This window comes from Bos grunniens, chromosome 19, assembly GCF_055505025.1.
Source record: "Bos grunniens cultivar Pamir isolate PY7600 chromosome 19, Bosgru_T2T1.0, whole genome shotgun sequence".
Taxonomy (NCBI): domain Eukaryota; kingdom Metazoa; phylum Chordata; class Mammalia; order Artiodactyla; family Bovidae; genus Bos; species Bos grunniens.
Genome location: NC_141183.1, coordinates 53,905,785 through 53,928,293, shown reverse-complemented (window position 1 = coordinate 53,928,293; position 22,509 = coordinate 53,905,785). Strand labels below are relative to the sequence as shown.

Genomic DNA, 22,509 nt, shown 5'->3' with positions numbered 1-22,509 from the left:
TTTATTATAATGAACAGAAGTAACTGTCCAAAGTCCCTCTAACCTGGGCTGACAGGAGAAGACACTGGAAAACCTCTTCCTCCATTGATAAGGCAGTTCAGCCCCCCAATGAGGGATCCTGCCCAGATCAGATTCTCTCTCTACAGCAAAGCACCCACCCCGGGGAGACCCTGTTTGGAAGTCATGATCGAGGTGCACCCACCTTTCCATCATGTACTCCAGGTTGGTCAGCCTCGCTTCCCCTGTGGAGACAATGTGGATGGCGTAGGAGCTGAGGGAGCGGTGGATAAAGCCCCGGGAATGCAGGTATCTCAGGGCGTCGGAGATCTGGAGCAGCAGGTGCACGATCACCTCCATGTGCAACACGGGGAACTGGGCCCGCTGCAAGCAAGAACAAAGGATGCTGCAGAAGGCTTCGTAGTTTCCAGTCTTTTGTATTGACCTTCATGACAGCCACCTGGTGTCATGACAGACACCTGCTGTCATGGTGGGGAACCTAAGACTCAATGAGGTTAAGTGACCGGCCTGAGGTCCCACTGACTCAGGCCCCCTGACTCCAAACCTGGGTTCCTCTCCCTTAGCCAAGCTGCTTGATACTACGAAAAAAATGAGGATAAAAGTCCTCAAACCTGGTCCGCACCTCCAGTGTGGGCCCCACCGCCACTGGCAATGCCAAGCCTGTGCTCCGGGAGAACTTGACACATAAAGGACAATCCAGCCCCTACCGCGGTCAGAGGACCTAGAAAGTTCACTCCAGGACAGAAATCCCCTCATACTAAGATACCCAGTCACAACTGTTCTCTTCTCTCCCCAGAAGTGGCATTGTAAGTCAACGCCCTCCCCCAAGAAGAGGAAAGGGAACTCTAACACTGAGAGGCGAAACCTGGGCAGGAGGAAGGGTGAGCCGTTTCAGGGAAGGGCCCTTCCTGCAGGCTCTCTTCTCGCTCCAGCCCAGGGTCTTCTAAACAAAGCCATGGAGAAAGAAAAACCAGTCTGTCAGGACCTTTTGGAAGTCACATTTCAGGCCAAAGCAAGCTCCCAAGGAGTCTGTGTGCCCCATACCCTTCACTAGGAAAGCTGAAAAGTAGGAAGGGACAGACAAGGCCTTGCATATAAAGGTCCCAGAGGGGAGCGGTCCCCAACCTTTCCGGCACCAGGGACCAGTTTTGTGGAAGACAATTTTTCCAAGGAGGGGGTGGGGGAGATAATGTCTCCAGATACTTCAAGACCATTGCCATTTATTGTGCACTTTATTTCTATTATTATTACATCAGCGCCATCTTAGATCGTCTTAGATCATCTAAGATCCCCCTTAGATCTGGGAAGCTGAGGGCCCCTGTGGTAGGGCACAAGTAAAAATGCCAGGAAGTAGGGCCAGAGACTGTTTGGTTACTGTGAGCTAAAAGTGTGGCTGTGTGTTTTCTGGGTCTACTGAACTCTCAGATGTGTGATTAAAGAAGCCAGACTAACAATAATAAAATCACACTAGTTCCAATGTGCTGATTAGCTTTAAACGGTGCATTATATAGCCCCCCCTCAGAGTAAAGAATTAAGAGATTTCTCTTCTATGCGTGCACGGATGGGAACTCTGCTCCTGGGGTAAAAGAAGAGAGAGAAAGGGAAAGGAGAGCTGGAGTGGCGGGGAAAGGCAGCAAGGGGAGAATGCAGGGCAACAGGCATTTACCCGTTCGTGGAGGACACTGAACAGCGTGCCCACCGTGACGCGCTCGTACACGAGGCGGGTTTTCTCCAGGTCCGGGGACAGGCACACAGCCATCAGCTGCAGCACGTGGGGGTGCCGCAACTTGCTGCAGAGGCAGAGAGACAGGATGAAACCACGGTGCTTTCCTCTCTTCTGGGCTCCCTGAACACACTCCAGACAAATTCTATTTACACACAATGTTTTGCTAAGAAAGTGGGATGGGGTAGGGGTCGAGTTTTCTGTTGATGGAATTCTTGGCTTTTCACTGATCAGAACCTGAAGGCTTAGGATCATGAATGACAATGTCACTAAGAGCTACTAAGCTAGGGACTCGACATACATCACCTTGATCCTAACAACTAGCTACAGGAAAGGTGCCATTACAGTTACACTCACAGAGATCAGGAAGCAAAGACCAGGGAGAGGTCAGGCCCAAGGTCACACATCCCACCCAGCCTCACATCAGAATCCACACTATGAGCCTGTCCAGCCTCCTTGAGTCCCTTTAGGCTGACTTCCCCAAAACGAAGGATTTGGCTTTATAGGAGCTGAGTGAACTTGATGAGCCAAGGACTATTTCAAGGCCTCAGTAGTGCTGGTATACAACCAAGGATAAAGTTCCTGCCCCAGCAAGGCCTGAAGGGCTAACCCCTGAGCCACAGGAAACCTAGGGTACTGAGACCCATGGGCGTGTCTTCCGAGGAGAGACAGCGCACGTGGTCCTGATGGTGGGCCTTGAGGGCTGCAGATGAACCAGCCAGGCCTGAGGCTGGACCTCAGAGACATGCAGGGAGTCTATTAGCGGACAGACTTGAGCTTCTCACTACCACCATCCCCAGCACTCAGGCTATTCAAGAATGCTTCTTTTTCCTTCTTGGCAGCCCTGGGAAGTCAAATCAACCCACCAGGAGGAAATGGTGAGGCTAAGGAGGCTGGTCTCCACCCTCAGGTTCAGCCCTACATAGCCCTGAACCTGGGTCTGAGACACTCCTGGGTTTTCTTTCTTACCTGCTGTGCTCTTGCTCGGCGATTAACAAGTCGGCCAGCCGCAGCCTGCTACAGTGCGGGTGGGTGGAGAGGTGCAGCTCCTTCACTGTGACCCTGCTCCCGTTCCACACCAGGCTGCCAGGGCAGGAGAGAGTGTGAGCAGGAGGGGATGTGAGCAGGAGGGAGTGAACAGCCACCTCTGCAGACGCGTGATCAGAGGAACAGTGTTTACACAGGTTCTATACAGCTCCCCCGACCCCGTGCCCTGCCCCCGCAACGCTGTGTCCTTCCCGCTCCTACCCCCAGGGCCTAAAGCACTTCGGGGACTTAGTACAGGTGGCAGGGAATCACTGAGGGATTTAAGGGAGGGAGTGACTTGTCAGGTTTGCATGGTAGAAAGACTGGGGCACCAACCATGTGGGGAGTGGTGGGCCGGGGTGTCTGGAGAATGAGAGGCCTGTGGGGAGGCTGGTCTGGGGAGGGACAGGATGTGGATGGAAGAAGAGAGGATGTGACAAATTCGTGGCTCAGGCAGGAAAACAAGAAGCACGTCTGCACGAGATACAGAGCTGTGCAGATCTGCAGAGGCCTTCTCAGACGGCTGTGACTGCTAAGCAGGGAAGCAGCAGCCAGGTTCAAGGGGGACAAGAGACCTTGGACAGGACAACTCAGGTGATCCTGTAGGACGCTGGTCGCTGGAGACTGAGCCCATCCCAGGGACTTTCGTCAGAGTCCGATCCTATTACTGCCATCTCTGCTGCATCAGCTGGAGAGAGCCATTAGCTGATGCCTGCAGGGCTTCAGTGCCCTTTGACCTGTATCAGAGGCCAGTCGCCACTCTGCTGCCTCTAATTCTCTAGAGAGCAGAGAGGCTGCAACACTGATATGAGTAATCTTTCAGAGCAGTTGTTCTCAACAAGGAGCCATCTGGCCTGTCTGTAGACATTCTGGTTGTCACAGTCATAAATGCAGGGGTTGGGGGTGCAGGCAGAGCTGCTACTGGAATCTAGTGAGGAGAAACCAGGGACACTCCCAAACATCCTACGGTGTACAGGACCACCCCCAACAACACGGGGGAACAAAAATGTCAATGGTGTCCAGATTGAGAAATCCTGATGGAGACATTTGCATTTCAGTATGTCCCTGTGTTCAGGCAGAAACCCTCCCCACACAGGGAAGTCACACAAAGTCCATTCTTTCTGTGGGACTAAATCTGACTTCCACTGGCCAGCTTCTGCTTACTTGGTCATGACCATGTAGGGGCCACTGAAGAAAGAGAAGGTGGGCTCATCGTCAGCTTGAATCACTTCCTTTTCTCCAATTACTGGAAGAGATCCTAGATAGGCCAGCTGTGTGCCTCCTGTGAGATAAAACTGAAAGCAAAGCACAGTTTCAAATAGTGGGAGAAAAGGGAGAAACTTAACTACTTCCAGAATCTTGTCATCTAGCTAAAAATAAAGGTAGCTGCTATTTACCAATTTGCTGGATACCTCTATGCACTGGGTGTAATTCTTTTTATTATCTTTAATCTTCCAAGAAACCCTGCAAGATTGTGATACTCCTTCCCTCTTGCCGGTGAGGAAACTGAGGCTCACACAAAGAGGTCAGACGCCTACAGGAAGCACCAGGCCTCAAGGGTCCCTTGAGGCCCCACAGAACATGTCTGGGGCCTTCACTGGGAATTAAAGGCTCAGTTCCTAAAACTCCCCAAATCTAGCCCAGAGTCATTCAAAAGAACTCTCCGGGACTTTCATCACTTTTCAGTAAGGACAGAAACACTGAGGGGTACTTGTCCTGCAAAAGCAGTAAAGAAGAAAACACTTTGGGGAGGACGTGGGAGGCCATGTTGGACAAAGCTGTGGGGCCCGAGGCCAAAGCCGGGCCAGGGAATTCCCCAGTGAGTCCCGCAAACAGTGGCTGCTGGTGGCAACCTCTTACCTTTCCAAAGCCAAAGCTGTAGATATTTTGGGCAGAAATGACTCCAGCCTTAGGCGGTCGGTTAGGAGAGCCATTAGGGTTTCTAAATATTGAAAAGAGGAGGGGAAAGTAAGGAGGAACCATACCCAGAGGACAGTGCTGAACCAAGCTGTCAGCATGTGTAGCTGGTTTCGTTGTTACTACTTAACAGCCAGCCATCTGAAAGGACCCCCATGATACGCATTTCCTGGTGTCCATGCCCTTGTGTAGCGATGCACAGGTCAGAGAGGGCTGACCTGTTAACCCAGCAGGACACTGCGGAAATGACCGAGTGGTGTGAGTTCCAAAGCTTGGCCCCCAGGATTTCTGCCCTGATCTCTCTCGCAGCCCTTGCTCTGGAGAAGGCCAGCTGCCATGTTGTGAGGATGCTCCAGCAGCCTCACGGGGGCGACCAACACCCAGCACCAATCTGCCAGCCGTGCGAGTGACCATCTTGGAACTGGACCCTCCAGTCCCAGAACGCTGCAGCCCACACTGCATCTTGACCACATCGTCGTGAGATGCCCTGAGCCAGAACCACGCAGCTAAGCCACTCCCTAATTCCTGACCTGCAGCAACCGTGTGAGATATTTAGTGTTGTTCGAAGTCACTAAGTTTGGGCTTAGTGCGACAGACAACGCATACAGATGGTCAAAGTTGGAACAAACCATCAAGAGTATCTTGTCCAACTTTCTCATTTTACAGATGGGAAAAAATGGAGCCAGAAAGGGGAAATCTGCTGGCCTGAGGTCACAAAACAGCAGCAGGGACTAGGCTTCGGCTCTGTTAAGACGAAATTTGGTCTGCCAAGATCCTAACTCTGGCAGGAAAGGAGGTGGAAGACCAGAACCAAGTAGGGGCTCCAAGGCCAGATGAGGGATTCAGGCGCTTAAACCTGATAGCCCTGGGAAGACCCTAAAAGGGTTTTGAGTAGTGAGTGGCACGATTCAGTTTTCATTTTTAAGAGGTCATTCTCCACGTTGAATAAAGAACCAAGATGGGCAAGAGTAGCACCAAGGAGGGCAATTGGGAGTAACTGGTCCTTAAGGGAATCATGAACTTATCTCTCATGAGAAGCATCCAAGTCATGAGAAGAAAACCAGGACTTGATGTGCAGAATGAGATGCAGGAGCCTGTGAAAAGTGTGACAAGTCTGCTGCTGCTGCTGCTGCTGCTGCTGCTGCTGCTGCTAAGTCGCTTCAGTCGTGTCCGACTCTGTGAGACCCCATAGATGGCAGCCTACCAGGCTCCCCTGTCCCTGGGATTCTCAAGGCAAGACACTGGAGTGGGTTGCCATTTCCTTCTCCAATGCATGAAAGTGAAAAGTGAAAGTGAAGTCGCTCAGTCGTGTCCGACTCTTAGCGACCCTATGGACTGCAGCCCACCAGGCTCCTCCGTCCATGGGATTTTCCAGGCAAGAGTACTGGAGTGGGGTGCCATTGCCTTCTCCGGTGACAAGTCTAGCCACCCCAATAACAGGAAAAGATGCCATCAGAGAAAATCACAAGGGACACAATTTTCCACATATAAATCCTAAGTTAATAAAGCCCAGAAAACTTAAAATAATTCTCCTGAGCATGAGGAGAAGCCTGGATGGAGCCCACCTCCTGCAGCTGGGATGGGGGCTGGGGAGGTTGCCCACCCAGGTGACAGCAAGTCTTAGGCCAGCTTAAAACAGCCTGAGGAACCTTAAATTAAGCATTTGCAGTCTTCTGCAACCTTAGTATTAAAGGAACATGCTTTCCACGGTTCTGAGATGACCAAAAAAAAAGCTAGCCAGTTGTTCTGCTGAGAAAGGGTTTTCTGCGGGGCAGCCCAGACCTGAAAAGTTCCTTCCTTCCCTGCTAATCATATGGTGCTTCCCAATGGAGCCCAGAACTCATTTCCCCCGACATTCCTGGAAGCGGGGAGCAGGAGTGGATGGCACACTGATGGATTTCAGAGGCCACATCCTTTCCCTCGAAGCTCACCCCTTTGGGTGGACAGGTGCTGGAAGGAACTGGTGTGGGGGGACCAAGGTGGCCCAGGTTGCAGGGCTCCCACAGGGAAGGCTGGGTGATGCAGAACATCCGACTCTGCCTGAGGCAGCACTCACCCCTGCATGAGGCCCCCAAACCGGGGCACGCCACTAATGAGCCGCTGAGGGGAGTCAATCTTCTTCAGGAGGTCAGAGAAGCCCTGGATGATGGCCTGCATGTGTGCAGCACAGCGCTGCATGAACTCCACCATCTGCAACAGACGGCAGGGATGGTCAACCTCACACGACTAACGGCCAGCCTGGCTTTCAATGGCACCAGAATGGTCTGAGGAGACAGGAGCCCCCACAGGGAAATCTCTGGCAAGGGAAGGGGCCAAGGGATTGCCTAAAGATACAGAATGAGATGATTCCATTTTCAGGGAGTTTATTTGATGATAGTTTCCTCCAAATCCTTCATTCAACAGATGACAAAACTGAGGCAGGAGTATTATTTTAACTTGTTTCCAAGGCCCAGTAGCTAATGAGCAGGAGAACCAGAGGGAGGGGACTCTGCCCATCTCCCCCTTCCCTCCATGTGCCCAGCACTGTGCAAGTCCTTTATTCTTTCCACTTGTTAGATTATTTAGCCCTCATTAAAATACATCACGCCTGCCAGCATGTGGCTACAGACAAGTTACTTAATGTCAATGCACTTCAGTTTCCCCATCTGTAAAATGGAGACAATAATAGGACCTACCTGAGAATTGTTGTAAAGATTAAATGAGTTAATATTTAACTAGTTTAATTAAGAACATCTGATGCAGGGTAAGTGCTAGTTAAGGGTCAGACAAAATCACATTTGTCCTCTCTGCCCACTGACTGGATGACCAGAAAAACTGACTGAGGTTTTACAGTTGGTTAACTTGCTTCATCCCAGGCGTGTGTGCCCAGTGCTGATGGCAAGGCCACTGCAAGCCCTGTGCTGTCCCCAGACTGGCCTCTGGCCCTGCGCTCTGCCAGGGGCGTGTCTGCAGAGCAGGCCCACCCTTACCACGGTGCTGCGCTCCTTCCCTGCTGCCAGAGCCCAGGTCTGCGGGTTTCGACCCTTCTCGTCGTGGAGTCGAAGATCACCCCCTGCATCCAGCAGTTTGCTGAGGATCCACTGGTTGCCTGAAAATGCCGCTGCATGGACAGGAGTGCTCCCATCAAAGCAGCGGCTGGAGGAGGGGAGGGGTACAGTGAGTGTCCATAGAAACACTCCTCCCCTTCCACGGATAACACAGGGCTCCCTTACTGCAAAGGCAACCTTTGGTAATAGGAGAACTGTATTAACACCATTAGTGACACACCAGTAACACCGTTAACACTCCCATCTTTACACACCTCCCCCTCTCCCATCTTCACTGCCACCGTTCAAGGAGTAAATTTCTCAATTTACGGATGAGGAAAAAAAGAGGGCAAAGCCAAGATTCACACCCAGGCATGGATCTGGTTCAAAACCCAGTGTTCTATCTCCACTGTCCCCTGACGCTGGCTGCCCTGAAACCTTCATGTCTATAGTGCCACATGGTCAGGCTGGTGAAGCACAGCCTAAGCAGAGATCATCTCATGTGAGAATGTCTCTATCTCCCAAGTGCTATGGTAGAGGCCCACACACCTTGGCATCAGCAATGTGGTCAAGCACCTACAACTCAGAAAAATTTAACCAAAGCCAATAAACTATCTGAGACATGAAGGGACACCCTTCATGAGCTGTGAAGATGTGATATGCAGCTGTGGTTTCCGAACACGGTTGCACATCAGGATCACCTACAGAGTTTGCTTTTTTTTTTTTTGGCCATGCCAAGCAGCATGCAAGATTTTAAGTTTCCCAACCAGGGGATCAAACCTGAGCTCCCTGCATGGAGTCTGAACCACCAGGGAAGTTCTAGAGCTTGCTCTCTTTAATTTAAAAAGAAACAAAAATGGGAGAAGGAAGGGGAAAATAAAGAAGAAATTTTAAAAATAATAATAAAAAAGGAAGAGGAAAAGAAGATAAGAAAGTCTCCCAATTCCAGACCCACAATTCTCTTGCCTAGAGGCAACTACTATTACCAGTTTTTGTATCCTTCCAGAAATTTTTTATGCATGTACAAGTAGGAATAATAATACGCTGTATTGGGAATTCCCTGGTGGTCCAGTGGTTAGGACTTGGCACTTTCACCACTGCTGAGAGCCTGGGTTCAATCTCCAGCCAGGTAATTAAGATCCCACAAACCACATAACGTGGCCAAAAAAACAAAACAAAGAATGTTATTTAACTGTTATGCATTTAAATTTTTTCTTTTAACAATATATCTAGGAGAAATTTCAATATGAAAACATACAAGCCACCTCAATTCCTTTTTAATAGCTGCATAGTATTCCAATATACAGACATATCATAATTTATTTAATAAGTCATTGGGATATTTGTCAAAAATACAGATATCAGACTACACAGCAGACTGAATCAGAATCTGCAAGCACGGCACTCAGGAATGAGTACTTTTGTACAAGTGCCCCAGGGGTGCCCACGAGGCAGTGGACTAGCTCATTGTGAGTGCTCGCCTCTCCTTAGCCCTGATGCGTTGCTCGCCTCTCCTTAGCCCTGATGAGCAGTCTAGCACACTGCACTACGGGATCTGTAGCATTCTCCTTGCTTTAAAAATACATTTGTATATGATGTTTTACAGCTTTCTAATCATTCTTCCCATAAACAGTAAGACAGCTGAGTAGGAAGAGAGAAGATATTATTTTTTTATTTCTCATGAATGCTAAGGAAGAAAGGAATAGTGTTTCTTATGTCCAACTAATCATACAAGAGAATCCAGGTTCAAGTGGTATCAAAATGTGTTGCTTTGTTAATTTATCCTAGAGGCTGAAAATTGGAGGCCCACAGACTGATTTGGCAACCCAGAGGCATGTTTTATTTGGTCCATATAGTATTTTAAAATAAGAATTTAAAGTAATGGACAATATTTAACACTTTGGAGATTTCACAATAAAAGTTGGGATTTTTAGTCTCTTGGAAAATCTGGCCTCCATGGCTTCCTTTTCTGCCCAGTTGCATCAGATGCTACTTAGAGCCTGTACCCAGTGAGCCCACTTAATCCTGCAGGCATCTTACTCTGTGACCTCAAGAAGCCCAGGCCATCACAGCATTTCCATGGAGCCCTTAGGAATACATTCTTCCCCCAGAAATTTCCTTTTACCTAGATGGAAGATATTTTTAAAGTACATGAAAGTGTTTCTATCACAAAATTAAAAGCTAAGGGGTCTACCTTCTTCCTCCTGATATTGTCCTTTCCCGCCTCCTCCTGTTATGATGGGGATTTCTAAAAAGGGAATTTCTGAATTCTTCAGGTGCTGGGCTCCTGGTCTCAGACTTGTCATTAACACAATGCACCATTATGGACCAGCCATTTAAACTTTCTAGGGGGTCAGTCCCCTAATCAGGAGTATTAAAGATTATTTTTATTTTGCTTTTTTATTATTATAATTTTATTTTTTTATTTACTTATTTTTGCTGCAGAATTGCAGGCAGGGCTATTTCTGAGTTTCGATACAGTAGAGACAGAGTGTATGTGAGTCCAGAAAAATTCTGGAAGGAAACAAAGCAAAATGTTCATTATGTTATCTCTGGGTTACAGAATTCTCATACTGATTAGTTTTTCCCTTATACTTCTCCAAGTTTCCATTTTTTTTCCTTCTAAGTAAACAATCTTATAACAACAACAAACTCCCAAAATCAGTACTTTAAAAAAATATACATTAAGTAGGGCCTCCTTATCAGAGAAGGCAATGGCACCCCACTCCAGTACTCTTGTCTGGAAAATCCCATGGGCAGAGGAGCCTGTTAGGCTTCAGTCCATGGGGTCGAGAAGAGTCGGACATGACTGAGCTACTTCGATTTTCATTTTCATGCACTGAAGAAGGAAATGGCAACCCACTCCAGTGTTCTTGCCTGGAGAATCCCAGGAACGGGGGAGCCTGGTGGGCTGCCGTCTATGGGGTCGCACAGAGTCGGACACGACTGAAGCGACTTAGCAACAGGGCCTCCTTATATTAGATACAAAAGCTATTTTATGACTTATGATTGTACATATTCTGGCATTTCTGTGAAAATTAGATGGAATCATGTAAATGCTCAAAATTTGTTTCTGGTTCTGTTCAATGGAAACTGTAAAAACATCTGCTTTTGCCTGTTACCTGGGAAGGCCCTGGGCAGAGCAAAAAGTCCTATGGGGACAGAAGAAATGTTCACTTTTAGCTGCCTCATTACAGTGTGTTGCTCTTTCATATTAAAATTTGGACCATTACTCAAACTCTTCTGAACCACAACTACAAATGTCATCCTGACAAGGCAATGCTGAGTATCACTGATTACGAACTTAGCTGTCGGTACGTTAAAGTGCTTTTAAATGAGTCATACAAAGAATAATGTGGATGGAACTATACAAGCAGTACTTGTTAATGACTAAAATAATTAATGAGTAGTGAGGTTCACTTATTTCATAGGGCCTAGTAAAACTGCTCAGAAAACTATTAACAGTTTAAAAATCACGTTTCTGGTAATTCCCTGGTGGTCTAGTGGGTTTTTTAAGAGGCTTTTAAAGAAATCGATCAGTAGTGTCTCTTTGCAACACCATGGACTGTAGTTTATCAGGCTCCTCCGTCCAGGGGGTTTTCCAAGCCATGGGATTTTCCAGGCAAGAGTACTGGAGTGGGTTACCATTTCCTTCTCCAGGGGATCTTCCAGACCCAGAGATCAAACCCAGGTTTCCCAAATTGCAGGCAGATGCTTTACCATCTGAGCCACAGCACTCTAGTGGTTAGGACTCCAATTTTCCACTGGGGGCCTGGGATTAATTCCTGGTCAGGGGACTAAGATCCGGCAAGCTGTGCAACCAGTAAAATAAAATAAAGCATATTTCAATATAAGTGTACAAATGTAGTTCATCAACATACATTAGTAAAGCTTCTTTTAATATCTTGTTAAATTAGTTTCCAAACACTCCAATTCATCTTTAGTGTGTATTTTCTAGATAGTGATCTTATTATACTTACTGATTTGGATCTGCTCCATAATCCACCAGGACATCAACTAATTTTGTAAGGCCTAATAATGCTGCAATGAAAAGGGCTGTCTGGCCCAAGGAGTTAACTGCATCAACATAAATTCCTGCAAAGCAAATATCAGGATCAATGCAAATACAAGAGAAAAATTAAAATTCCTTTATACAGTATTTTTTAATTAAAGTGAAAATGAAAGCCCTCATTACTGATAGTAACACAAAAGGACACAGAATCAACTAAAGAGAAACTAGGGTTTACACACTCAAAATGTTGTTTCCAGAAAATGCCTGCTGAAAACTACACTCCACTACATGAACAAAAGAAAAGGGATGAAAAATGTTCTCAGTCTTCAAACAACATAAAAGGGAATTCATGATACCTTGAGATGTGTACACACAACAAACTCAGCAAACTAAAAAGACATGGGATCAAAAGGCAGTAACATAAACGTAACTGAAAAAATGTTTAAAAGTCACTCAGTCGTGTCCAACTGTTTGTGACCCAAAGGACTGAAACTTGTCAATATCCTCAAAATCACTGTAGATGGTGACTGCAGCCATAAAATTCAGACACTTGCTCCTTCGAAAAGTTACGACCAACCTAGACAGCTTACTAAAAAGCAGAGGCATTACTTTGCTAACAAAGAAAGGTCCATCTAGTCAAAGCTATGGTTTTTCCTGTAATCATGTATGGATGTGAGAGGTGGGCTATAATGAAAGCTGAGCACCAAAGAATTGATGTTTTTGAACTGTGGTGTTGGAAAAGACTCTTGAGAGCCCCTTGGACTGCAAGGAGATCCAACTAGTCCACTCTGAAGAAAATCCGTCCGGAATATTCATTGGAAGGATTGACGCTGAAGCTGAAACCCCAACGATTCACTAGAAAAAGGACCCCGACGCTGGGTGAGATTAAAGGCGGGAGAAAAGGGGACGACAAAGAATGAGACGGTTAGATGACGTCATCGACCCGATAAACAGGAGTTTGGATGGAGTCCGAGCTGGTGATGGACAGGGAGGCCTGGCGGGCTGCGGCCGACGGAGTCGGAAAGTGTCGGACACAACTAAGCAACTGAACTGAATCGCGGCTTATAAGCGTAAACCACAAACACAGAAAGCACACTACTCCGTAAATAATAACCTACAATAACTTAGAATAAAAAACCACATACCCCAAGTAAAAAGTACTAATAAAAAGCTACTCATACAACACCATCATAAAAAATACCCGAAACCACTCAGATTACGTTCTCTCCCTCTTCATCTCCTAAAAGGAAAAGAAGAACGATCATCAATAGCTAACGGCAGCTGCAGAAGCAACACCAAAAGCCGACTTCACGCTCAGAAGAGAACGCTTTATCTCCTCCTCGTGGTTTCGGGTGCTCTACACGTTCAGAGAAACTTCTCTAGTAACGAACTATAGAAATGATCCCTGAAAGTATAGTCTTAACCACACACTCCCCGTGTTCAAGAGGTGTACAAAAGGCACACATATTGCACTGATGGTGAGTTTTTTTTTTTTTTTAAAGCGCATTTCCTCTGAAAATATACACTGGCATGTGGTATGTGTTTTCTAAAGAATCCTTGCATTACCAAAGACTGACAAATCTTTTTGAACACTCTCACCGGTTCAGAGGCCAGTTCTAATTGCTACTTAATTAACATACGGCTTTTAAGCAGCCAATCACACGCCAGTTCTTTCCAACCCCTCCCCGTTTGTCCCCGCAGACCCGCAGCATCAGGATTACGTAAAAGGCTGACGACTACAGACTGCGCGGCAGGCTGAGCCTTCCGCCTCTTCTGAAATGGGCGGGCGAAGCAAGGAGGCCTTTCACGAGAGGACCAAGTGGATAGTGAAAGGAACAAACTGAAGCCAAAACCTATTACATTTGCAGACCGCTTTATGCTATGATCAAAAGGCCAAAATAGAAATATTGTTCGGGATTTTTTTTCCCCCAAACCAAGGAATTTTTATGTAGATAAAAATTACGTTTAAATAAGCAGAACGGTAGGTCATTCCCCTGCTTAAAGCTTTGGTAGTGTCAGCTACAATCTGGCGCTTGCCATGGGTGCTTGCTACCTACCTCTACAGGGTTTAAATCATGTGCTGCTGATCTTTAACACACCCTGAAGGAGTTCGAGGTGGAGAGCAGAAATGAGGCACTCTGTGCTTGGAGAAAACTGGCAGGATAGGTCCTCAGACAGATGTTCTAGGAGCTCACTTTATGAGCCCAATTCTTCTATCTCCTCATAGTTAGAAAAGCACTAAAATCCTTCGTGGTGACAACACTTTCTCGTGACTCGCAGAAGCTTCACGAGATCAGCAGAAACTTTCTAAGAAAAAAAAATGTGCTTGATTGAATGTACCCTCCCTTTACCAAAATCACGTATATAGTGACCTTTCCCGCTACCTCTATGGATCAGTTTCTCTGAGCTATCTGAAATCCTGTCTCCCAGGCTGCAGTCCTCATATTACTCCAAATAAAACTTGACTCTCAACTCTCACGTTGTGCATTTTTTTTAGTTCAGAGTTACTTCCCACCTCTTGGGCTAAAGATAGCCTTTCTCTAAACAGTTTACCAAGTCCCATAGGGTCTGGCCCACACTAGTCTATCCAGCCTTATTTTGCACCAAATCCCCCCTCACTTCAGCCATAATGTGTGTGCATGTGTGCTAAGTCACTTCAGTCGTGTCCAACTCTTTGAGACCATATGGACTGTAGTCTCTCAGCCCCTCGTGTTCATCACGTTCCTTTGCACAAGCTGTTCTGCCAGGAATGTTGGAAATGATGGATATTTCACCCTACTCTGGAATATTCAATAAACCAATACAACATGATGTCTGAGTTCAAACAGTGGGAAGAAGAATAAACTTCCTCTAAAGCTTGAAAAAAAATTGAAAAATGAGAAAATATTCAGTGCTGCAGAAGAGGTGGGAACACGGGACACTTTCCTAAATGCAACTGGAAGTGTGAACAGTTACAATGCCTTTGGAAAGCAACGTAGCGATATTTATTAAAAATTTGACCCAGAAATCCCACTTTGAGTATTAAAAACCCATTATGTAAAAATTTATTACAAAGTACTTTATCAAAGCATTGTTTCTAATAAAACAAACAGCCAAAAAAGAAATCTTAATATCTACCAGTACAGGCACAGTTGAATAAATTATGGTAATGCAGATAATAAAATCTTGCAGTTAACTAAAATGAATTACATCTCTATCAGTTAGAATACAGATAGACAAAATGTACTATTAAATGGGAAAAGCAAAAATCTAAGCAAGCAGGCAACATTAGGGGGTTCAATCAATGAGTGGATATGAGCTAAAATGATGGATTTGAAGTATCTAACAGAGTTTAGCAAATAACACCTACTTTATAAATATTAAAAATTAAAATTTCAACACTTTTTTTTAGGTTTTTAAAATTTACTTTATTTTTAAACTTTACAATATTGTATTGGTTTTGCCAAATATTGAAATGAATACGCCACAGGTATACACGTGTTCCCCATCCTGAACCCTCCTCCCTGCTCCCTCCCCATACCATCCCTCTGGGTGTCCCAGTGCACCAGCCCCAAGCATCCAGTATCGTGCATCGAACCTGGACTGGCGACTGGTTTCATACATGATAGTATACATGTTTCAATGTCATTCTCCCAGATCTTCCCACCCTCTCCCTCTCCCACAGAGTCCATAAGACTGTTCTATACATCAGTGTCTCTTTTGCTGTCTGGTATACAGGGTTATTGTTACCATCTTTCTAAATTCCATATATATGCGTTAGTATACTGTATTGGTGTTTTTCTTTCTGGCTTACTTCACTCTGTATAATAGGCTTCAGTTTCATCCACCTCATTAGAACTGATTCAAATGTATTCTTTTTAATGGCTGAGGAATACTCCATTGTGTATATGTACCATAGCTTTCTTATCCATTCATCTGCTGATGGACATCTAGGTTGCTTCCATGTCCTGGCTATTATAAACAGTGCTGCGATGAACATTGGGGTACACGTGTCTCTTTCCCTTCTGGTTTCCTCAGTGTGTATGCCCAGCAGTGGGATTGCTGGATCATAAGGCAGTTCTATTTCCAGTTTTTTAAGGAATCTCCACACTGTTCTCCATAGTGGCTGTACTAGTTTGCATTCCCACCAACAGTGTAAGAGGGTTCCCTTTTCTCCACACCCTCTCCAGCATTTATTGCTTGTAGGCTTTTGGATCGCAGCCATTCTGACTGGCCCCAACACTTTTTTAACCAGTAATGGGATTTAAGCTTAAAAAATAATCCATGTTGGACTTCTTTGGTGGTCCAATGGTTAAGAATCTGCCTGCCAATGCAGGGGACACAAGTTGGGTCCCTGGTTTGGGAAGACCCCACATGCTGCAGGGCAACTAGGTCCCTGCACCACAACTACTGCGCTGGCGCTCCGCAACCAGAAGAGTCAACACAACGAGAAGCCTCTACACCGCAACCAGAGAGGTGCCCCCTTCCCACCGCGACTAGAGAAATCTCAGGCACAGCAACAAAAACCCAGCACAGCCAAAAATGAATACATAAAGTTTTTCAAATGATAATCTATTTTGTGCAAGTGATACAGGTGCTCTCAGATGTCCACCACCCTCCAAGTTGCTGGCATCTGAAATAAAATAAATTTTTCTTTCCACCAACCTGGCCTATTTACTGGCTTTTGAGCGGCGAGCAGCTGGACCCCCCCCACACACACACACACACACACACTAGGTAACACAGGTTTTCCACAGACAAAAGGCAGGCTGAAGACACGAGTGGCAAGGATTATGGGGCCCCACTGTGTTTCAGGAGAAGCTCTTTAGCCTGGAATTTATGGCATTCTAGAGTCTGGTCCAATTTGCCTTTCAGTGCTTACTTCCTAAAACATCTTGTACATACTCTATCCTTCAGACACACACAGACACACACAGACACACACACACACACAGACACACACACACACACACACTAACTGCTATTTGTTCACTCCTTTATTGTTTGCTCCAATATAAAATCCTTTTGATCATGTTTGTTAAATGAACAATCAAATGAATAAACTTACAGTATCAACTCACCCACTACTTTTTTATCCACTACTACTTTCTTAAGCATTAAAAACAAAACAAGGCGAAAAAAAAACAAAAACAAAAACAAGGCGAAACAAACACCATCAGAGAGGGCTCTGAATTTCTTCTGATAGTGATTTTGAATGATTTTGTTGTCTTTTCCTGTTTCTTGAAATAAATATATGAATTTCAAAAAAATGAGAAAAGCAACTTACAGAACATTATAGTGTGATACCAATTTCATAAAGGCAGATTAGCAATTTTAGACTATATTTGTATATCTTTGATTCCACTGGTTAAAATAGCTTATTTTTTGTAACAAAAGATTGAAGGACATCCCAGCTACCAACCTGCTTTGTCAAAGCCCTGGGAATGTGTGCTCAGTTGTGTCTGAATCTTTGTGACCCCCTGGACTGTAGCTCACCAGGCTCCTCTGTCCATGGGATTCTCCAGGCAAGACTACTGGAGTGGGTTACCATTTCCTTCTCCAGGGGATCTTCCCAGCCCAGGGATCAAACCCTCATCTCTTGAGTCTCCTACATTAGCAGGAGGATTCTTTACCACTGCATCAGGGCTTCCCAATAAAAACATTTTTCTTTAATATTTATTTATTTGGCTGCACCAGGAGCTTCCCAGGTAGCACAGTGGTAAAGAATCTGCCTACCAATGTAGAAGGCACAAGACACTCAGGTTTGATCCCTGGGTAGGGAGGATCCCCTGGAGGAGGAAATGGCAACCCACTCCAGTATTTCTTGCCTGGAAAATTCCATGGACAGAGGAGCCTGGTGGGCTACAGTCCAGGGGGCTGAAAAGAGTCAGACATGACTAAGTATGCACCCACACTGGGTCTTCATCACAGCACATGGAATCTTTAGCTGAGATATCTGAACTCTGAGTAGTGGCATGTGGGATCTAGTTCCCTGACCAGGGATAGAACTGGGCTCCCTGCACCAACAGGGAAGTCCCTGGACCAACTGTACCAACAGGGAAGTCCCCATTTTTGTAATAAAAACATTTTTAACAGGGACTTCCCTGTTGGTCCAGTGGTTAGGAGTCCATGCTTCCACTGCAAGGAGCATGGGTTCAATCTTTGGTCAGGTAATTAAGATCTTGCAGGCTGCACAGCAGCCAAAAAAAAAACAAAAACAAAAACAATTTTTTTAACAGAAAAATACTTTTTTAAAAAATCACTCAAGAAAGCATGTTCCAGATATTTCCTGACAAGTGATTTCTTAAAGCCATGAACTCAAGTGAAAAGTAAAAATAGGACAAAAGTGATAATTAAAAATTTAAGTACAGGGACCAGGGTAAGTGAAACTGCAAGGGGAAACTGGCTTAACTTACTGGCATGAAACCTGAATTGGCTGAATATATGCTGTTGCTGTGGATTTAAAAAAATATTCACAACCGAAAAGTGGAGAGTTGTTTTATGTGGTGGGAAATTTTAGGTCTTCCAGCCTGGGAGATAGCATCTCAACTGACCCTGAGAGAACTGCTCTGAGGAGGCGAGGGGAGGAGCCAGGTTCTATAGAAGTGTTGCAACAAAGGGCAGGTAGTCTGAACGTCAAAAGATTATTCTTAATTAAAGAAAACCAGGTATTTCAAGTGAAGGAATTTAGTGCTTGTCTATGGATGAGGCAAGAGCCTGGGCTCAAGGAAACACTCCTTTGATACTCACTCAGCTAACTGGGGCCAGCAGTCTCGGTTCTGAGCTTCCTCAGAGCTCACCATGGGGAGTTGCTGCGGTCTGACAGCTGCTCAACGGATGGTAGACGTTCTTCCTGAGTTTCCTCAGGGCTCACAGCTCACATCTGTGGGGGCTGCGATTGCTGGTTACTGTGACATCCTTGTTTACTTATATGACAGGAAATATTTTATTTCTCACTGTTTATCTCTCTTCTTTTCTTGGCTTGACTTGAAAAGTCTTGGCTTGACTTGATAAGTCTTGGCTTGACTTGATCCCACTTGACTTGTGGGATCTTAGTTCCCCAACAAGGATTGAACCCTTGGCAGTGGCAACATGGAGTCCTAACCAGTGGTTGTTGCTCAGTCACTCAGTCATGTCTGACTCTTTGCAACCCCAGGCTTCCCTGTCCTTCACCACTCCTGCTGGAGTTTGCTCAAACTCATGTCCATTGAATCAGTGATGCCATCCAACCATCTCTACCAGGGAATTCCCTGAATGTAAGCACTTAAATAAGGGCAGTTTTCAAAAGGCATTACTACCTCTAACAGGAAATTAAGCCTGCTTTTACCTAAAGAGAACAATATATAATAATCAGTAGAATTAAGAGATTTTGCTGATTTCTCTAGCTCAGGGTGCAATGACAAGTGTAATGTATTAACAGCCCCAGCAAAAAGTTAGAGTAGCTTTTGAAGATAGATGTCAGGAAAAATATATGATCTATTAGCCTGAAATAATTTAAAAGGGAGGTTCAAAAGAAAAATATTTAGATGAAGAAAATAAAAATATCAGCATACTATATATTAAAAAGGCTGATTTTAAAATGCACTTAGTTAAACTAACCTAATAAAAGAAAAAATCAACACTGAGGGGGTAAAGAAACCATCTTAAAACAACTAAGGATATATCAATATTAAGTTTAAAGCTACTTTGAATCCATTTTTCCAAGCAATTTCCTATCCTATTACTCATAACAAGATCGGAGTGTCAGCTAATTTTGTATCAAAGCCTAGACTGCATATGTATTTCCCTGCAGCCTGTGGGAAATGCTCAGTGACTTCAGTCGTGTCTGACTCTTTGCAACCCTACGGACTGTAGCCCACCAGGCTCCTCTGTCCATGGCAGTTCCCAGGCAAGAATCCTGGAGTGGGTTGCCAAGTCCTCCAGGGGATCTTCCCCACCTATGGATCAAACCCACCTGCATTGCAAGCTTATCCTTTACCTCAGAAGCCCTCCTTACAGCATATTTCAAACCTAATCTACCCAGGAAAAGGTAAACCACAAAAACCCTTCACTCAAAAAAATCAAATGAAGGATACTTCAGTACCCATTGACCAGAACAGGCGGGAGAAAAAAAGGCTCAGCTGCTAGAGACAGACAAACTTCACCTCCAGAAATACATGAAATGAAAACCAAAAAACAAGATACTAGCAGAAAAATCTACTTAACCACATAAAGAACATATGTATGGAAACCACATATGGGGAAACAATGGAAATAGTAAGAGATTTTTTTTTTGGGGGGGGGCCCTCCTAAATTACTGCAGATGGTGACTGCAGCCATGAAATGAAAAGACACTTGCTCCTTGGAAGAAAAGCTATGTCCAATCTGGACAGCATATTAGTAAAGCAGAGACACTGCTTTGCCAACAAAGGCCCATCTAGTCAAAGCTAGTCATGTATGGATGTGAGAGTTGAACTTTAAAAAGAAAGCTGAGTTCCAAAGAATTGATGCTTTTGAATTGTGGTGGTGGAGAAAACTCTTCAGAGTCCCTTAGACTGCAAGGAGATCCAACCAGTCCATTCTAAAGGAAATCAGTCCTGCTGAATATTCATTGGAAGAACTGATGCTGAAACTGAAACTCCAACCTGATGCAGAGAACTGACTCACTGGAAAAAACTCAGATGCTGGGGAAGATTGAAGGAGGAGAAAAAGGGGACAACAGAATGAGATGGTTGGATGGCATCCCTAACTCAATGGACTTGAGTTTGAGCAAGCTGTGGGAGTTGATGATGGATTGGGAAACCCAGTGTGCTGCAATCCATGTGATTGCAGAGTCAGATACAACTGAGCAACTGAAGGAAACCACTCACAAGATTTCTCTCAGTGAAAATAAACACATTCAGATTAATAACTCTGAAGACAACAAATAAAACCAAAAAAAGGCAACATCTAATATAAAACAGTTATAAACAAAACCACTCAGACGGTGTCAGCAGCTGCAGAAACAAGACCAAGGACCAGCTTCACGCTCAGGAGAGGACACTGCATCTCCTCCTCATGGTTTTGGGTGCTCTACATTCAGAGAAACTTCTCTAGTAACAAACTATAGAAATGATCCCTGAAAGTATAGTCTTAACCTCCAGCCCCCGGCCGCTGCCAGGTCTGTGCTAGCTGTGAACTTTTCACTGAGGGCAACACAGTTTCCCCACCACTTCGCCATTTTTTCTTCTGCTGGGAAAAAAAGCAGAAAGAGCTCTTGCAATACAGCTTTCAAATGCTGTCACTTATTAACTCATTTGAACATTTTCACTGAAAATGTAATTTAACGTTTTTAAAAAATCAAACTTAATTTACATAATACAGAGTGATAGCCACTCACAACCCCAGTCTTTAAAGCCCAGGATGCATTTGCTGCACAGATGGACTAAAGCCCCCCCGCCCCTGAAAGCTGTACAGGAAAGGGCAGGTCTCTGCCTTTGCTCCTGAGAACCTAGCTGATTCCACTGATTACTCAATCTCAGCCGCTGCATTCAAGCCTGTCCAAGTCAGACTTTCAAACTCTCGTAAGAGGTCACCATGACTGAGGCAGAGACGAGGACTGGGTGGCTGACAACCAGCTCTGGAAAACAGAACCTTTGGGGTTTTGGCCACAGGATTGCACTACCTGTTCACACTTTCTGATTTTTTAAAATAAAGCTGACTGCTGTCTTTGACATCATTTCTTCTCCTGACAAATACCTGAGTGCCAACTCTGACAAAACTAGCTACTATTTATTGTGAGTTTGCCAGCACCATTCATCATTTTAACTGCTTTAACTATGAGACCAATACGAGTATAACCGTCCCATTTTTATGGATGGGGGACTAAGGCACAGAAAGGCCTCGGGTAACTGGCCTGAGGTCTGTCAATAGCAGAGCTGGTAGGTGTCACCTTAACCATCATCCTGGTTTGGCTTTCTATGTGCTAAAGATTACTCTAGGTACTGGGCAAACAGAGGTCCCTACTCTCACAAAAAGCTTACACCCTGCTAGGGGAGAGAGATGACAACAATTACCCAAGAGGATGAGATGATGAGGCATGCACAGGATGATAAGAGTCCAGAGAGGGATTTGACGGCCACTTCAGATTTGGGTGCTCAGGGAAGGCCTCTCTTTGGAGGTTGCATTTAAGTGGGGAAAACAATGAATACAATGACCCAAAGAAAGGAACAAGGTTGTGTGTTCCAGTAACTGGAAGACAGCTAGAGAACACAGGGTAGGAGAAAGAGCAGGCAGGCTAATGTCTGAGGATTTTCTAGGCAAGTCCAACTCCCGGGGAGGCTGGATTTTAAGTGTGAGGGAAGCCATTGAGAGGCTGGAAGCTGTGAAGACCAGTTCCGAGGCCACTGCAAGCAAGGTGTCTGAAGGAGAGATCATGGTAGCTTGCAAGGAAGGAGGAGAAACGTGGGCTGCTCTGGAAATTCAGTTAGTAGGATGGGACTCACTGGTGGGCTTGCTGCAGGAGGAGGGGTGGGGTGTCAGGGAAAGAGGTTTCAAAGATTGACATGTTGGCAATTCAGTGGGTGGTGCTGCTACAGCAAAGACTGGAGAAAGAGGGATTTCTCATTTAAAGGAGGGGCATTCTCACAAAGGGGGAAAGGAGTGCTCACCTATTGTCCTTGCTTTATCTAATTTCACCGTTAATGACAGCTCTATGTGTTAATGGTATTTGTATTCATTTACACAGAGAGACAGATTGGGGTCAAGGAACTTCCCAGGAACCCACAACTAGTAAATGACAGACCAAGGCATATTCCTGGGGCTTCCCTGGTGGCTCAGAGGTTAAAGCG

At 45.3% G+C, this 22,509-nt stretch overlaps 1 protein-coding gene, 1 non-coding gene and 1 pseudogene across 29 annotated transcripts in view; all 3 read right to left on the bottom strand.

The window, feature by feature from the left end:
* TEX14 (testis expressed 14, intercellular bridge forming factor) overlaps positions 1 to 22,509 on the bottom strand; it is a 150,175-nt gene that overhangs the window by 47,198 nt on the left and 80,468 nt on the right. For 25 of the 28 annotated variants that reach the window (XR_015148326.1, XR_015148329.1, XR_015148328.1 and 22 more), the window contains exons 3-10: positions 11,691 to 11,805; positions 7,654 to 7,819; positions 6,741 to 6,874; positions 4,628 to 4,709; positions 3,932 to 4,062; positions 2,711 to 2,824; positions 1,685 to 1,808; positions 203 to 381 (exon numbers count right to left, since the gene is read on the bottom strand). Coding sequence is in view for 24 of the 28 variants with exons in the window: in XM_086360656.1 (XP_086216782.1) it covers positions 203 to 381; positions 1,685 to 1,808; positions 2,711 to 2,824; positions 3,932 to 4,062; positions 4,628 to 4,709; positions 6,741 to 6,874; positions 7,654 to 7,819; positions 11,691 to 11,805 (1,045 nt within the window). In the remaining 4 variants the exon portion in view is untranslated. Of the gene's footprint in view, positions 1 to 202; positions 382 to 1,684; positions 1,809 to 2,710; positions 2,825 to 3,931; positions 4,063 to 4,627; positions 4,710 to 6,740; positions 6,875 to 7,653; positions 7,820 to 11,690; positions 11,806 to 12,867; positions 13,332 to 22,509 lie in introns of those variants that run through there. The other 3 variants (XM_086360667.1, XM_086360658.1, XM_086360659.1) reach the window with 1 other exon arrangement.
* On the bottom strand, positions 12,929 to 13,143 carry LOC147352701 (small nucleolar RNA U3). The gene has a single exon (XR_015148460.1). It is a non-coding gene; the product is annotated as a small nucleolar RNA U3 (small nucleolar RNA).
* LOC147352700 (small nucleolar RNA U3) lies at positions 20,655 to 20,814 on the bottom strand (annotated as a pseudogene).